The 17,748-nt window shown below is 36.4% G+C and overlaps 1 protein-coding gene across 2 annotated transcripts in view; it reads right to left on the bottom strand.

Annotated features, from left to right (window-relative positions):
* The window catches only part of LOC127944783 (adenylate cyclase type 6), a 31,393-nt gene that overhangs the window by 8,107 nt on the left and 5,538 nt on the right, over nucleotides 1–17,748 (bottom strand). For both annotated transcript variants that reach the window (XM_052541034.1, XM_052541033.1), the window contains exons 4-12: nucleotides 5,886–6,035; nucleotides 4,774–4,895; nucleotides 3,793–3,904; nucleotides 3,369–3,496; nucleotides 3,117–3,275; nucleotides 2,046–2,187; nucleotides 1,653–1,781; nucleotides 472–500; nucleotides 59–206 (exon numbers count right to left, since the gene is read on the bottom strand). In XM_052541034.1, coding sequence (XP_052396994.1) covers nucleotides 59–206; nucleotides 472–500; nucleotides 1,653–1,781; nucleotides 2,046–2,187; nucleotides 3,117–3,275; nucleotides 3,369–3,496; nucleotides 3,793–3,904; nucleotides 4,774–4,895; nucleotides 5,886–6,035 — 1,119 coding nt within the window. The remainder of the gene's footprint in view (nucleotides 1–58; nucleotides 207–471; nucleotides 501–1,652; nucleotides 1,782–2,045; nucleotides 2,188–3,116; nucleotides 3,276–3,368; nucleotides 3,497–3,792; nucleotides 3,905–4,773; nucleotides 4,896–5,885; nucleotides 6,036–17,748) is intronic.

The raw sequence follows: 17,748 nt of genomic DNA on the forward strand, positions 1-17,748 counted from the left end.
CTCTGAGTTTATAAATTTTGTGTCAGTGCTGTACAGTTTTACAAAGCTGTCTACAGACCTTTTTCTCCAGAAAAGGTGTTTGGAATGTGAGCAGGAACTTCTTGACGTGGTCCTTCCTCAGCTGGTCAATGCTGCGAGCATCAATGGCACGAGCTAAAAACTCATCGACCTCATCCTCCGGGTTCAGAGCCTCTTGGGCACATCGGCTGGAGAGATTGAAAAATAATATTCAGGATAAAATAAAAAAAGTGATGGCATAAAATGTAGCTTTTAACATTAATAACAAAAAATAAGCATAAGTGGTGCCCAAATTTTCTTTCTTGAATTGAAAACTAACCTAGAATATTCATTTTATGTTGACTCCATTCTAAAGAGACTCACAGATTGTGAAAACAGCCTGTGACCTCTAACCCATAAGCCCCTGCAAAGCCAGAGAGAATGGATTTGTGTCCTAATAAAAGCAGAACTCACTTTTCTTTGCTGGAGGCTTCATCTATGCCCTGAAAACAGACAGGTAGATGAGTTACAGTGGGTGGTGAAAACACAGTGAAAGTAGAAAGACACATTCTGGGTTTCGTCTCAGACAGCTCCAACCCCACAGAGCCACTGCCGCTTTAATTAACACTCAGTGACTCCAAATTACATTCAGAGCGAGAGAGTGAGAACTTGACAGAGACAAGGAATGGGTCTCACACTGCAAATAATCATGTTCTTGTTTTCCAGAAAAAAAAAATATCTAAACATTCTTAAAACAAGATCAATTTACTTGAAAAGCAAAACTCACGTATAATATACTAACATACTGTTGTAAGTGCTGACAAATTATTAATAAAATTAGAGTTTTATTAAATAAAAGTTTTAGTTTACATAATATATGTGTGTGTACTGTACTGTAAATTTGTCATATATATATATATATATATATATACATACACACACACACACACAAACACATGCATGTATATATTTAAGAAACATGTTATGTTTACATATTAAATATTTATAAGAATTTAAATATATAAATGTATATACATGTAAATATTTAAAATAACATTATTTTAAAGGATTTTTATCGAAAGTTATTTTAAAAGTTTTCTAACCCTAAAACATTTTAACATAAACCATAATATGAAAACCAAATGTACAATATATATTGTATACATATTTCAAAGGACACAATTTAAAAAATGTTAACTTAAAGTTTTAATTTAAGGTTAAGTTTTAATTTAAGTTTTTTTAAACAAACCTCATTAATTCAGTTTTGTTTAATTTTATTTTGAAGATGATTTAACATGAAATACTGATTTTAAAAAAAAATGTACAAACAAGCACAGGATTTCTAACAGTATAAAACTACTGGAAAACAAATTAATTCTCAACAAATAATTTCAACATTTATTTGAAAAAAAAAATTGTTTTGTCAATGTTTGTCACACTATTTCTGTCCCTGCTTTTTTTATTGTGTTACACTGATAAAAATCAGAAAAGTCATCACCTGGAAAGGGGAAAAGCAATTCACACATAGACACTGCCAAGCTCTGGAGAAAATTGCTTCAATTATGACTTGTGGCTACACTCATAAAGAAGTGCAGGGGAGATCAGATGGCTTGAGCTGTTAGAAGCAGAGTGAGAGCGGATGGAGCAGAGCTCACCATCTGTCTGAAAACTTTGGAATCTTTAGTCCTGGAGAAAGTTCTGTCAGGGACCCACCGCGGCATCAGACGCTCTGAAGAGCTGGCTCTAGCACGCTGCATCTTAGCCATCATTGCTTTTTCCTCTTTCTGCAAGAGAAGTTTGGCACAAGGATACACACAGGAAATTAAACCGTTCTCCAGCAAACTCTAACAAATAGAAACTTTATTGATCCTCGAAGGGAAATTCAGTCATTTGTATCAGGGCACAACAAAATACCCCACCACTACCAAATATTACGCAATTGAGATCCCTCAAGGATCAAAGATTTGCAGGAATCAGAACAGGGTGCACAGATCTTTGCAGTTTATTTTTTTATATAAACAATGTCCATGCGCCAGCATTTGACTGACCCTTTTCTGGCTGCAGCCCAGAACAAAAAACGTCTCAATGTTGTTGTCTTTCAAGTAAGCATTTCTCTCCCCTCCAAAACCCGGTTCCACTTCATAGTCACCATTTAAATACTGCAGTGTGGCTTTGGTGATGTGGATCCGCCTGTAAACATTCACAAAAGTAGAGTTTTACTATATAAAGCAATATTTCACAAAAAATACATAAATAAATAACTTGCTGCAAAATTACTCACCCTCAAGCCATCTAAGATGAAGATGACGTGTTTTTTGTTTTTTTTCATAGGAACAGATTTGTTGAAATTTAGCATTACATCACTTGCTCACTAACAGATCCTCTGCAGTGAATGGGTGCCGTCAGAATATTCACACAGCTGATAAAAGCTTCACAACAATCCACACTTGACACTCCAGTCCATCTATTAATGTCTTGTGAAGTGAAAAGCTGCATATTTGTAAGAAACATATCCATCAAGGCATTTTAAACTTTAAACATCTCTTCTGGCCAAAATTTGAGTCCGTAATCCATTAACCTTCCTCCAGTGAAAAAGTCCATCTCCTGTTGTCGTCTCACATCAAAATCCAATGTAAATGTTGCTTAATCTGTGCATATTTCTTTCCTGTGCTCAGATGAGATGACTTTTCCTTGCAGAAATTATTATTGTATACAGAGGACTCTTATTTTACCCCTGTTTTAAGTTATTTTAATGAGGGGTTTGTTTATTACAAACACTCAGCTACTGGCTTCATAAAAGTTGCGGATTACTTGAGTATTTTTTTTAAATATGTTTTTATCAGCTATTTGGACTCTTATTCTGATGGCACCCATTCCCTGCTGAGGATCCATTGGTGAGCAAGCGATGTAAAGCTAAATTCATCCAAATCTGTTCAGATTTGTTCAGAAATAAACAAATGTACATTTTGGATGGCCTGAGGCTGAACTCATTTTCAGCAAATTTTCATTTGCAGGTGCACTATTCCTTTAACACAAATCTCTACATCCTTTACAGCTAAGTTTAAATATGAAACTTAAAAATACTGATCCCATTTTTGATGGGTGGTGTTCTCTTTTACCCTGCTTGACCTCCTGCCTCCATCTGGTTAGCCAGTGTGACATCGTTGGACCAGACATCAAACTGCCATTTGCGTAGGCCGAGCACCCCGCAGTGCACACGGCCGCTATGTATTCCCACACGCATGTTCACGTTCACTCCCGTGACCTCTCGCACCAATCTGCACATGTAGCAGCACGCGTGTGTTATAATTGAAAAAAGTGTTGATGAGGAAGAGAGATCAATATAGAAAATGATGTGAAGAAAAACCTACGAGATGGCCTCAATCATGTCCACTCCCATCTCCACACAGCAGTGCGCGTGATCTGCCCTTGGCTCCGGAAGTCCAGACACACAGTAATAACAGTCCCCCAGGATCTTGATCCGCAGACAGTGGTTTTCCTAAGAATTCAGACAAAGCACAGCACATTTATGCAACTATTATTACGGAAAGCCTCTCTAATAGGATGTTATGATGTTAGCATACTTGTGGGTGGCTGCTATATGCGATAGTTATATGCTTGTTATTAGGTTTTAATTAGGATATTGGCTTTAATTGTGCATGTCTCTTTTTTTCATTAAGATTACATACTGTCATCAAGCGCTCAAAATTCAAAAAGATTTTGTCACTATCTGTTAATAACCTCATAGTGAACAAAAATAGTTCCACTAAAAATGTATTCATGTTATCCACTTACCCAAGCCAATTTATCAAAGCGAGCAAAAAGCTCATTAAGGGTCATCACAAGCTCCTGAGCCGTGCACTGAGACGCCAAACTGGTGAAGCCCTCGATGTCTGCAAATAGGATACTAGCACAAGAACAGACAGAAGACAGACAGACAGACAGAGAAAATGAGATCAATAATCACAGAGCACCTTGTCTGGGTCACTGAATTTGGTTTGATGGGCTAACAGAGAAAAAAAACATCGATTCAGTTCACTTTCTGAATAGAGGGAGGCCACTCTCAATACTCCAGTCTATCCTTCAATTAGAAAAAGCAGGACTCGGCTGGTGTCCTTAAAAGCCTCCTAGCCATGAGGAGGATATACGGTCATCAACTATAATTTAAGACATGACAGAACGGACCCACGGCATGGTCGAATTATCGAGTGACCACAGGTGGCGCTGTTTCCTTCCTAAATGGCTGATAAAATTCCTAACATTTGGAGAGCAGGATCCCTACATTTACGTGACATTTAGCATTTTCACACATCCAAGTTTTTTCTAGCACAGATGCTTCAAGCTGGCTGGGATTATGCAGGACAATGTGTTCATAAGAACTGAATTCAACGCGCTCCAAACACGTAACTGCGTTACTAAAGTGGCTTGCTGTCATTTCACACAGCTTTCTGTTAATTGATTGTGTAACTTCTGGTACATCATAACAAGCGACTCTAACCCAAACTGACCTTCAAAAAAAACAATAGAAAAGATAGAAAAGTCACATCTCAAGGACTAGCGAGTACGCTAATCTGCGTTTAAGCGTTCAACATAGCTTCAGCCTTGGGAGAGATACCATTAAGCGGTATCAGTGTCTAATGTGTCTGTGTTTTATCCAGACTTGTCGCCTGCTTCAATCACGTGGGGACTGAGTGTTAGAACACTGTCACTTCTCATTCTGGAGGTGTGAGGGAAACACTGGCAAACATAGCTGTACCACACCACGTGCTTGTGTACCTGACGTTGTCGTGCTTCTGGATGTAGATCTTGTGGAACATCATATCCTCTTTCTTGGCGTTGATGTCTGCCTTCATCTCCATAGCAACATGCCTTGGCAACACAGAGAGCAACAGGCGCTCCTGGATCAGGTTTGAGATGACACCAGTGAGCGTGTGTATATACCTACACATACAGTCTACTTATATGAGGGTAGCTGACATAACTGAACTGAACTGGAGATTTTAGTGGATAAAATACTCAAACACATACAGTATGTATATGTGTGCGTTTATAAATATATACATTGTATTTACACAGTATGTACACATACAAAAATACAGTATAAATACAAACAAATTACAAACTTCTGGCCATTTATTTTTAATTATTTTTTTTTAAATAACATATATGCATACATATTTTTTTATAATAAAAATAAAACATATTTATATAGGTCTTGATTCCAATATAAAAAATTATCAAAAATCTCGCTCTGTGTATCTGTGTATCACACACACACACACACATACACAGAACTACTACATTTCACAAGTACAAGTTTATTAATATAAAAAGTATATATACAAAATATAAAATGTAAAAAAAATATATGTATACATTTTAACCGATTAATTTCCATGATTTTTCGCTAAATTTTGCAATAATTTTATAGAGATTACACTCACAATCAACAATATTTAGCCAATCCAATATTTTTGACTAGAAAAACCTATATTTAATGTCAAATATAAAACAAATCTATACATATACATATTCAATATATACTTGTCCATAATTTATACATTATTTTAGGGGAAAAAATTTTCTCTAGGACTATTTTGTTTTTTATAGTTGGACAATTGTTAAGTTGGTACAATGCTCACAAAAAAGGTCAATAAATAGAAAATTGACACGATGACATGGCATGACACAGTGGCCAAGGATATCTGTATGTATGTATATGGCTGAAGCAGCAGTGCTTTATAGGATACATTTAAAGTTGTAACTCTTCTCACAGGGTTTTACAGTCTCGCAAGGTTTTATAAAACACAGCATGTTATCAGCATGCTTCATGAGGTAAACAAGTGTCGGGAGGGTAGGTGTGTTTGTGTACTCGAGAGCTTGCCAACCTGCTGCTGGTTCTCTCTCTGAAGGTGTAATCTGGCTTGGATGTATCCTCTGGTCTCCTTGAAGGCCTGTCTCTGAGACACCTCTGCTGGGTAGTGTGTGCAGATGCCAATGATGTTGGTACACAGGAAAATCATCGCATTGGCACATAACTGCACAGAGAAAGAGAGAAGAGGAATGAAATGAGGAATTTTTAATGTGGCATGCGGAAAAGATTTAAAAAGATGTTTTAAAGGCACTGACATTACGTTTTTAGACCACTTAAACAGCTTGGTTAAATTAAAGCTCGACATTCACAACACACATCACTCAGAAATGGCTCAAACAGCTGAAGATCAACTCATGTAATAGTGAAAGGAGTTAGGCCTACTGTCTGTAGTAATATGAAAAGCATCCAGCAACTGGCTTTATGTTTCAGGTCTTTATCTCTACATCAGCACAAATATCTGGGCATTAGATGGTATGTGGTCAAACCTCTGTGTTTAAGAGAACTTCAAATGGTTTGAGGTTTTACTGCAAATGGTTTCTGAGAGTCTGTAGCAGTTATATGGACAGCATTTACAAGTTAATGTTGCAAAAACATTTCCAGGTCACATGCCACAACAAATAAAAAGAAAGTACTTTGTAAAAAGAAGAAATTACTTTTTTGCAAAAAGAAAATAAAGCCTATTTTAAGACCATCAGCCACATTTCTCCCCTAATTTTTAATTTTTTTACATTGAGTAAAATTAAATTGTTGTAACTGGGGTATGTAATTCCTGTTATATGAGTTTTGTCTTGGACAATGCTCCACAGATAGTTACTAGTCTACTATGTTTATGCTATACATGTGGAAAACAATAAAGCAGACTTTGACTTTGAGTTGTCTCTTCCTGGCATCCTGACAGATATGTTATCCAGTTTACATGGTCATAACAGGAGTTGAAATATTGAATATGACTGAACACACAAGGTCAATACTTGATTATCAAGTGTTAGAGTACGGTTCTACTATTGAAACCCCAAGCAAACACATCTAGTCACCATCAGTCAGAAACGGTTTGCCTGAGAGAACTAGTTGAGGCCCATTTCTCTGCAACAAGCATTTTCTACTTTGCCGAAGAGGAATGAGCTTTATTTATCCACTTGACAAGAAATGGCACAGCAGAGCTTCAGAAAAATAGCTTCACTCCATCTTTCAAGTGCCCCTAGAGTGAATGTACAAACATCTTCAGATTTTTAGAGTTCAGGAAGAAAAGCAAGGCCCATCAGGCATCCATTTGCTCAGATGATGTTATCCAAAGTTTTTCAAAGCTAAAAAAAGCAGTTCAATTCGAGGGACTAACTAACACTAAAGTGCTGTTAACACAAAATACATAGGGTGGGAGAATCCCATTGAGACACCACAATCTCTTCTTCTAGGGAGATCAGGTCAAGACGGCAGCACACCAAGATGGTTGCACACAAAGAGAACTCCAAAAAAAACACTCCTACAAAACAATAAAAGCAAGATCAAGATAAACACTGACAAAACTCCTTTAAAACCGTTTGCAAAAGACATTTAAAAGTACTCAGATTTCAAGTATTTCATCTCCGACTGATATTACTATGCTGGCAGATTGCATTTTCCTCACAGCAGGGCCTGTTGACATGTGAAATGATAAAAGTGACATGGTCTTTATATTAACACAGAGATTGTATGTGCGGATAATTCTAATATTGGCAGTTTAATTTTCTAATGGAATTCTATGTAAGCACTTGGTGAGTAATTAATTTTTAATCTTGTTTTTTTTATTATTATTAAATCCGTATTGTTCATTCATTTAAAAGAAAAGGGGGGAAAGGGTTAAAGCACATTAAAATTGTGAATCAGAATTACAATTTAAAAACAGATGTTTTAATATATTCTATTTTCCTGTAATATATAATAGTTGATTTTTCAGGATTATTTGATGAATTTATAAAAATAAAAAAAAGGGTACTGACCTCCAAACTTTTAAACCGTAATACACACATCATACTTGTTATTTATAGTAATTTAGTAATTTTGAGTAATTAATAACTTGTTTCTATTGTTATGAAGATTTAAAAAATCCAAGCCCTAAATTTTAACAGTTTCCCATGAATGTCATGGTCTGACCAGAATCTTCATCAGCAGATAGCATAAGTGCGTTAATCTCATTGTACTGATACACAACAACAAGCTCCCGTTTTATTCATGTAGCATCTGATATACAGCAACCCCCTCAGTTCATTCATATCACACTAGATCATACCAGTGAAAGAAAAAAAGCGGTTGACATTTAAGCTGACAGATCTGACAGAATGAATGTCACATGCTTTTAACTCACAGCAAAACTGATTAAATGAAACTGTCAGATCACTGACCGAGCATGTGTGTGTGTGTGTTTGTGTGAGACAATGAACCACACATGGAGCAGTCAGCCTCAGTGTGTAGAAATGTCAGAGAATAAAGAAACTGCTGTTTTATTAGATCCTCATTTTAAAGCTGACCTGAACTGACAAGGACTGGAGTTTTTCTAAAACGTAGGGAGGGACCAAAACCAGATTTACCCTTTCCAAATCCTTTGTATAGATTTCATGAACATGTGAAACATTTTCTAACACTCATGCAAGAGTAAGAATTTGTATACAGTACACAGTACAGTACTCTTATGTCACCATGACTTGCACCATACTCTTTTACCATACAGGTGGTGTAGAGTGTGGGAAGAGTGAGGGATGATGGGATTTTATTCACAGAAACACTTAATGCCTTCCCAATTGACAGACAGGGATTCTTCCTTTTTAACAGTCTCAACATTGTCTTATAATGTGGGAATGTGAACCTTATTCTGCTTGTTGCACAACATATCTGTGCCATAAGGGTAGCTAGCATGAATGAGATACAGGAAAGGCTAAGAAACAGGAAGAAATCCAGAATAGCAAAATAAATATTTACTCTCGGTGTGTGATCAAGAAATGCTCTTGCCATCTCCTCTGAACGCTGTGGACATATATCACTGACTATGATGTCATTACATGTTTCATGACAATGAAATAATGATGGCGTTTAAGATTTAAATGTGCTGTGGGGTCACATGAGTCAAGACTAGAGCAGAAATTCATCCAGATGTTGTTGTTGTCTTGGCAACCACAAGTTGCTCAAAAACAACAAGTTCTATGAGGAGTGGTGTCACTTCCAGATCATTAACTTTGTCAAACATGACTTGTGCTACGGTGGATTTACTCTCGGTTCACTTTGTCACTTTGTTAGAACAAAGGAAGTAATGAAGAAGAGGAGAAAGTAAATAATAAATTACGTAAAGGAAACTTTTTTTTTTTTTTTTTTTGCTTTATTAAATCATTTTTGTTTAAAATTATAACTTTGGTTTTCAATAAAATTCAATTAAGGAAGGAATGACGGAAGAAAGGAAGGCACAAAGAAAAAAGAATAGGAAAGGGATGGAAGGGGAGGAAATCAGGAAAGGAAAGGAAAGGAAAGGAAAGGAAAGGAAAGGAAAGGAAAGGAAAGGAAAGGAAAGGAAAGGAAAGGAAAGGAAAGGAAAGGAAAGGAAAGGAAAGGAAAGGAAAGGAAAGGCAAGGAAAGGAAAGGAAAGGAAAGGAAAGGAAAAGATGAAAGAAAGAAAGACTAGGATTTGGAGTTTGGCCTTTTTGGCACTGAACTGTCATAGTTTGGGCCAAACTAAAATTGGTCTCAGCTGAGCAGTGAAGCCATAGAATGATCTTTGAGAAAAATGTCACCAAACACAATGGGCTCAGCAGATCTGGACCAAGGTCATGCAACAGATAAAGTAAGAAATACTTCTGGATTTGATTTTAAAACATAAGTGCATATCTCCAAGAGACAAGTGGAGATTTTCAAAACAAAGCTTGTTGCTAATCAACCGAATTCCTTATTAGGATCATTTGGAAAACAATCAATGTGTTCAAACAATCAATTTTTTTTGGTTTTGTTTTGTTTTTGAAACCCCACCCATATAATGTCTCATTCCTGGCACAAGACCACAGATGTCTTGACGTTCATTGCTGTGAGCTACAGTGTCCTGAAAGCCCTTGAGCCACTAGGGCCCCTCAACACACTCTCTCAGAGACAGAAACACTGATTACAAGCACTTGACCTGCTTCTATGCCATGTCAAAAACTGGAATACCTCTGCCTGCTTCACACTTAACACATGTGAACGGGTTCCTCTGATGTGCTTATGTGTGCAGTGTTTAAAATGGGCATAACACTTAAATGTTGCATGGAAGTTATTTAGATTTATTTGTTGTCGTCTTCTTCACAACTTCCCTCATTCAAACTTGGGTCTGGGTTTAATTTATAGACATTTCATTTTTAGTATATATTTTACTTATTTTTAATTTTACATTTTTATTTTAAAATGTATTTATTAGCTTATTTTAATTTAATTATTTATTAATTATTGATTTTTATATATTTTTATAAACTGTATTTCTTTACACTTTTCCCACAGACACCTACAGCACTCCATTGCAGTCCGCTGGGGGTCCCAGGACCCCAATTTGAAAACTCATTGCCTACACTACAGTGGTGCAGTAACAGAGCAGATTTCAACAAAGCCATGACTCACACCGAGACTAATTCTGCAAACTGAATCAGAGTGCATACACCTCCGAGGTGCAGAGAATTAAATGACATGGGTGCTAACCTACAGTAAAAACTTCCCTGTCATTCCAAACCTGAAGCCTTCTGATGCTTTGTTTGAAAACTGGACTGAAATTTAAGTAGTTATTTACTGAAATGGAAAAGAGCTGCTTGAACACTCTGCTAAAAATCTCTTTTAGAATTTTAAATGACATGAGGGTGACAAAATGATGACCGATTCTTTATTTTATATAAAGTACTTAAAGGCATGGTTCACCTTAAGTTGAACACTATGCACGTTAATGGGGACCAGCAACTGAAGGTGAACTACCCCTTTAAAAACCATTCCATTAGTCAAAATCCACAAAAGCCCTGTACATACAGCTGCTATACCATAAGGATCAACTCTCTATTTTCCAGTCCTGATCTCAGGAGCCACTGCACCGAGCAAACAAACAAGATCAGAGAAAAGTAGAGCAGGAGGAGTGGTGGAGAACAAGCAAGAATGAAAAAAGAGTGGCGGCACAACATCTAAATGAATAGATAAGTAGGCATAACAGTCAGTTTCTGGGAAGTCGCCATTGAGTGAAAGTTTTGGTTTCAAAGGGCTATTACATAAGAAAGCCAAAGCCCTACTCACACTGGAACTCGCCCAGAAACGAAACATTATATGAACCCACATACGTGCAGGACCTTCCCCTTGGACTTAGTTAAAGGTCCATTGAGGCCTATATCCAGAATGTAATCATTGTTTATTTGAAGGGGATTTTAGATGCTGCTGGAGTGTTTTGAAGTATGAATGAGAAAGCTTTTAAGGTTTAAGGGTGGTCTGTGAACTGCCTTACCAAGAAAATTCCTGGAAAGACAAACTCATAAAAACATCTTTGACCTCAAATGAACTTGCCGTATCTACTGAATTCTCATCCCTGCATAAATAACAGCAGTCAAATGCAGGAATACGAAATGTGACTTTACTACCAATCACTTTAAGCTATGATTTATGGCAAATAAATTGTAGTTTATGAGGATTTAAAGTCATAAACGCATAAACATTTGAAAAAGCATTTGTGCAAGCGAAATGAGGTTATCAATCTTAAGACAAATGCAGGCAGGAAAATGAAGTCCACTATGTGGGTCATGAAGAATCAAAGTCACTTTCTCCATGTTCCACTATGGGATGGTTTATACCTTTATCATTCATAACAGTTTGAGGCCCCAGGCCCCTGATAAATGACCATGTCAGCCTGAAGAAAGAGCAAATTTACTAATAGGCCACAGAGTCAGTCATCTGATTCTAGAATATGAAAAGTGCCCTCAGTATGGCAAAAGATGCATTCGCCTATAATAACACGATAATTATCTCATCAAAACAAACAGCTGCGATTTAGACATATTCAGCAACAGCACAATAGCCTTGATGCCTTTGGGCTTGCGACATATGACAGCTGGATACTAATGATCACAAAAAGAAAGCCAAGGGAAAACAAACTAGGACCCAAACAAACCTACAAATTAGCACTGACCCAAAAAGCTTCAGTGCATAAGACTGAAAGCTGAAGATGGCTTTACTTCACCCATTTGTTTTAATGGTTAAAGGGATTGTTCACCCCAAAATTAAAATAGTGTCATTATCTACTCACAAAGACAAACATTATTGAATAATCACTATGCAGCTTTTGCAATAACAGCAGCTCATAGGGAGCTATCAAGGAAAAAAGACAAACAAACAAACTCCACAAAAAGCAACATAAAGTGATACCATAAAACTAAATTAAAAGTGCATATTATATGTTATGATGCTTAAATTTAGTTTTAGCAGTTACAAGTTTAGACGAAACAAACGTTCTTTAGACAAAATAGTTAAGTTTAATATTGGCCATAACATTAAAATAAATTATAGTTTTCACTACTGCTCCATTGTCTGGGGGTCAGACAATTTTTATATACTGTATATACATATACACACATACATATTATATATATATACATATATATATATATATATATATATATATATATATATATATATATATATATATATCCTTTCCATGAGCCTACACTGATTTGATTGATCAGATGGCAGTCTTTTGTGATTGGTCTACCACGTAAAGAGCGTGCTATAGTGTTTGAGGGCAGGTCATGTAGAACATAGGAGGGTATTATGCAAATATATTACCCCGTGACATGTAGGTGTCACAGAAGTGAGAATGGAATTCCTGATGACTCGGTTCGGCTGTTCAGAGTAGATTCTTTTGTCTGTTTGTTTTTTAAACTATTTATTGTGCACTTTTGGCTTTACAACTTTGCAGACTGTTTACATTCACAGACAGCTACATTACACATTGCATGAAAGATAATATTTCAAAAAACGCATAATGGGGCACTATAAAAATAAAAAAATCTTACCAACCCCAAACTTTTGAACCAGATCATCCCAAATGAAAGTGTATAAATCACATGAATCAATTATATCATTGTACAATTCAAGGTATTGCATGACGATAGTATCCTGTAGTTATTATAAACTGACACTGTATATCAAGAACTTCATATTTTTTTGAATCACCTTTGCTCTGACAGAAAAACAAAAAACACACACAAAAAAAACAGGAGTTTGGAACAACATAACGCTGAATAAGCCATTTAAATTAATTACATTTTTGGTTAACAGAAAGTTCATGACAAAAATACAAATGAAAAAGAGACAAGTGGCTTGTTGATGTTATATCTGTTACTGAAAATAAATCCATGTTCTTCATTTCTATTCTAAGCACTGTATTAATGTGCTCCAGGAGTACTCTGAGCCTGTCTGTCACAAGCACACAAGGTCAGAAAGGCACAGTGACGCATGTGACAGGCACATGACAGCCACCTCCTCCTCCTTCCCAGCATGGACATTATGTATAGTTTACATAAATACGCAGAGAAACTGGTTTAAGAGAAAGTTCTCACAAGGAACCGCCATGTTCCTAAGAGACCTCAAAGCACCTTGTCAGGAATTTTCTATCATTATTATGAACTTGGAAAGGGCAAAATGACACCGGGTAGAGCTTGACAAATTCAAAGACAAACATCAAACACAGCATTCCTTCACACAAATAAGTAATCCAAAATAAAAATGGCAAGAAAGTGAAGCCATCCTAATCTAAGGATTATAGACATAGAACTCTCTGCAGTCATAGAATCTGAGCTTGGCAGCTGTGATGACAAATTTCTACAAGCAAATGAGCCAAATGAAATGCCATACTGCTCTGAAATCCACCTAAACCCTTTAGAGTCCTCAATTCTCCAGTGCACAGCAAAAGCACACAGGTCATCACAGCGGCCTGAATCCAAAAAAAGATGGCCTGAAATCCCACAAAACATCAATTGGTCCCTGTGCAATGAAACATACACTGAAAGAGACAGACCTAAAAGGTACAAAGGTGGAAAACAGTGGAGATGAAAAAGAGTGGAAATCAATAGTTTCCTCAGACGAAAAGACACGAATGAGACAACACTTTAAAAGCAAATCAATACTTGAATAATCTGAGATGATTCGATTCAGGTGTCAAAGGACTGTGAAAATAAACCTGATAAAATATTGTAACAATCACGATCCTCTAAATATAAAAGGATTTACTCACTCTCGTGTTGTTCCAAACCTGTATGACTTAACGTTCCTCTGTGAAAAACAGGAAAAGATTGACAACTTTGCAGGCTGCTCTTTTTGAAAAAAACAAATGACAGAAAATCAACAAAAGAATCATAAAACTTGTGCTTTATATTTGATTCCATAAGAGCTTTGAACGAGAAAAAAAACTGAAATCTATGCCGATATAGATTTCTTTTGTGCTTCTGTTATATGTTTTTTCCTGTCCTAAAGTGAGCAGACATTGAGAACTCCTCTGCTGTAGAGCACAGATGAGTTTCAATTAAATGTTTTTTGGGAATACGCTGGTGAAATGTTATGACTAATCATATTATTCTCTCCATAGTTTCTCAAACCCTTTTCAAAATCAGAAGAAAAAAAAAACATACACAGTGAAACAGAAATAAACAAGGGGGAAAAGAACCACAGTCTGTGGTTCTAACGTTAATTAACGTTTACCACCATTATTGGTATCCTAATACATGACATTTGGCAGTCACAGTGCTAAAACCCAGTTTTTGCTTTGAGTGAGAAAGCCCTGGTCATTAGGAAACCATAGAGCATCTGCTATAACAGGCCTTGATGTGATCCAATACTGAAATGTTATAATTAGCCATGCTATTATTATTACCTTTATCACCACATGCATATAGAGTACAACATCGCACTTATCATTAAATCCTAATTTATGACACCTCCTGCACTGATTAGTCAGGCACGGCGCTCACACCGCTGAGGTCAAAGCAAACGCTAATCTTGAGGTTGACCTGAGGTCAGCCAGAAGTTTTGACTGATCGCTCAGCATGCAAAACGGCTGTTGGAGCAACAGTTTTGAGACTTGGGTTTGTTAGCTTGGCACTTTAGGCCAATGTTAGGCTTCTCTAAAATTAAATTTGATTTTAAAAGACTGGAGATCTGAATCATGATAAACAGAATGGTTAGGAATCAGATTCCACTTAACAAGTCCTATTTCTTAAAATTACATTTCTTTTATCATTTACATAATCTTGTTATAAACAATTGCTTCTTCTGGGGAAAGCAAAAGAAGATATTCTGTAGAATGTTTCAACTGCTTTTATTCATACAATAACAGACTTTCATTGTATGGACAAAAAAAAATTACATCAAAAGATATTTTGTGTTAAGTAAAATATATATATATATTTTTTAAACAAGTGTTGCACATGAACTTCATTATTTGCTGCTATAGAATTAAAAGAAAACAGCTTACATTAAATATTTCTATTGTCATAGGGCAAAACAAAAATTATGCAAAATAATTTTATGGTCCACATAAAATATAAATATATATTGTTGGTCAGTAATTGGTCAGTATTTTTATCAATTAACAGAGCTCTCGTGTCGACCCAGCTTTCATTCTGGAGTAGACTGGCTTTTGAGTACACCGGAAAACAGTGTCTTGTTTAGATGTACCCAAGAACAAAGCGCTTATCTAAGCAAGAGCCAGTTGTGGAATTTTTGATTGTTTGAGGTAAACACGGTTTTATTTTAGTTTGAATTCGTTCTTATAACATCTGTGTTTTCCACTGGATTGCAGATCTGATGAATCATGGTAGGTGTGAAAAAGCCAGAGTGTTATTAACGAAGTATCACGTAGGGCTGGACGATATGAGCAAAAATTCATATCCCTGTTTTTTTGGCTGAATTGTGATATACGGTATATATATATATATATATATATATATATATATATATATATATATATATATATATATATATATATATATATATATATATATATCGTTTTTTTCTAAATTTCTTAACTTAGTTGTCCACTCCTGTTCTTATTACACAGCAAGGGTTTGCAGTTGTGAGTCCTGAATTTACGGCTATGAGTTCTGTTACAGAATGGTGTTTTCACCCCCGTAAATAACCGTACTGTGTGTGAACATAACCATATTAAGGTCTCAAATACAGAATAAAATAGGTGGAATTTGAATGATTAATTGCCGCTTTGAATGATTACATTATTTTTGCATCCGAAATTGTAATTAGTTGCAGTAATTTGTTTCTTTGCTGGAGTGGAATGAACGTCAGCTCATCTATAACGCATCTCCAAACAACTCAGGGCATTGTACAAACAGGTTTTCCCCCTGAGCTAGCTACCATACGTGCTACAGGCATCTGGCTAAAATTGCTCTTTTCTGTTCACACTATTACAAGTAATAAGTTGACATATGCAATCAAAAATACATTTTAGAACAATTTCACAGAGTATAAAGTCGATGTTTATTTTCATCACCATGAATTTCTCTTAAGTAGCTACATTTTCAGGAATCAATAAGGTCTACATAATTAGTGTATCCGGCTATGCATTAGTTAATTTAGCTACAATATACAAGCATGTAACCAGGTCTTGGGATAAAAATAACACATTCAGCTTGGTGTCTCTAAAAAAAGGTGTTACATTTATGTCTCTAATTTGCTGGTCTCTTCATGAGCTTAGTTTAACCCCATGGGACAATGTTGGAACAAGAGCCACAGAACAGGTGCTCTCATAGACTGGAGTAACAGAGTGCCATTGAAATCACAGTGTCTGCCGCCTCTCCATATAACAACCAAAAAACTTGCATCTCGGGATGTAAACTGTCCCACGCCTGCCAATAAGATATCAGACCAGGTGACCAAACATATTTTCCATTTAAAAAAAATTTTGCATTTGGAAGAACAACATTGAATCATTCACAATTCATATTAACAAAATACTTTTTAAAATGGTTTTGGATGAGCTACAGTATAGCACGCCGCAGGACACAGCAACTCTCCAAAAGTATTCCATGACAATTACCCAGATCAACACAGCAAAATCAATTAAATACCTTCCCTCCCTGCCATCAGCCCAGAACTTTAAGAGAACAGCAGTATGGAGCTTTTCACCCACACAGCGGCATGCCATACACATAAAGCCTCTGCGGCTTCCACGACTGAGGGCCATCTCATGAGCCCTGTTGTGAAAAGGGGATTCGTGACTGTGAGTGAGTGAGAGAGTAAAAGAGAGAGAGAGAAAGAGAAAGGCATGCACTGGCTGTCTTTTTTCAGCCCAGCACGTCAGTCCGGTGCTATTTCATACTGTCGATCCCCAGCCATTCCAGTCACCACATTCTGCCCCACACCACCCCACCAGTGTGTATCTTCACAAAGCCAGTTATTGTCCCGCTGGTGATCACCCACTGACCTAGTCTCTCTGCACTGCACTGCTGGTCATCTCGGAGGGACACGCAAACAGCACAGTGAGAAGGAGTGTAGGGGTGTGAGAGGAATGGTGGGGGACAGACAGAATGGAGAAGAGAGAGAGATAAAGGGAATGAACAGGAAAGGAGCTTTCTAAGGTGTAGCTGCATTTGTCAAATTAGCCCTTTTGGCCAAAGGATGGAGAAGAAAAGCTTGTCCCTATCCATATTAGTATTCCAGCAACTAACTAGTGGATAATTTATCTAGAATTTCACAAGATTTCACAAACAACTACAAAAGAAATGCCAAGTAACACATTGAATCAAATTTTGAAGTAGGAAAACTAAATCAGTATTTTTTTTAGTAAAAGGTACTCTAATAATCTTTGGGGGGTTTTAGATTGCAAATTTACATCTGTAAAGTTAATCTGACAT

This window comes from Carassius gibelio, chromosome A23, assembly GCF_023724105.1.
Source record: "Carassius gibelio isolate Cgi1373 ecotype wild population from Czech Republic chromosome A23, carGib1.2-hapl.c, whole genome shotgun sequence".
NCBI lineage: Eukaryota > Metazoa > Chordata > Actinopteri > Cypriniformes > Cyprinidae > Carassius > Carassius gibelio.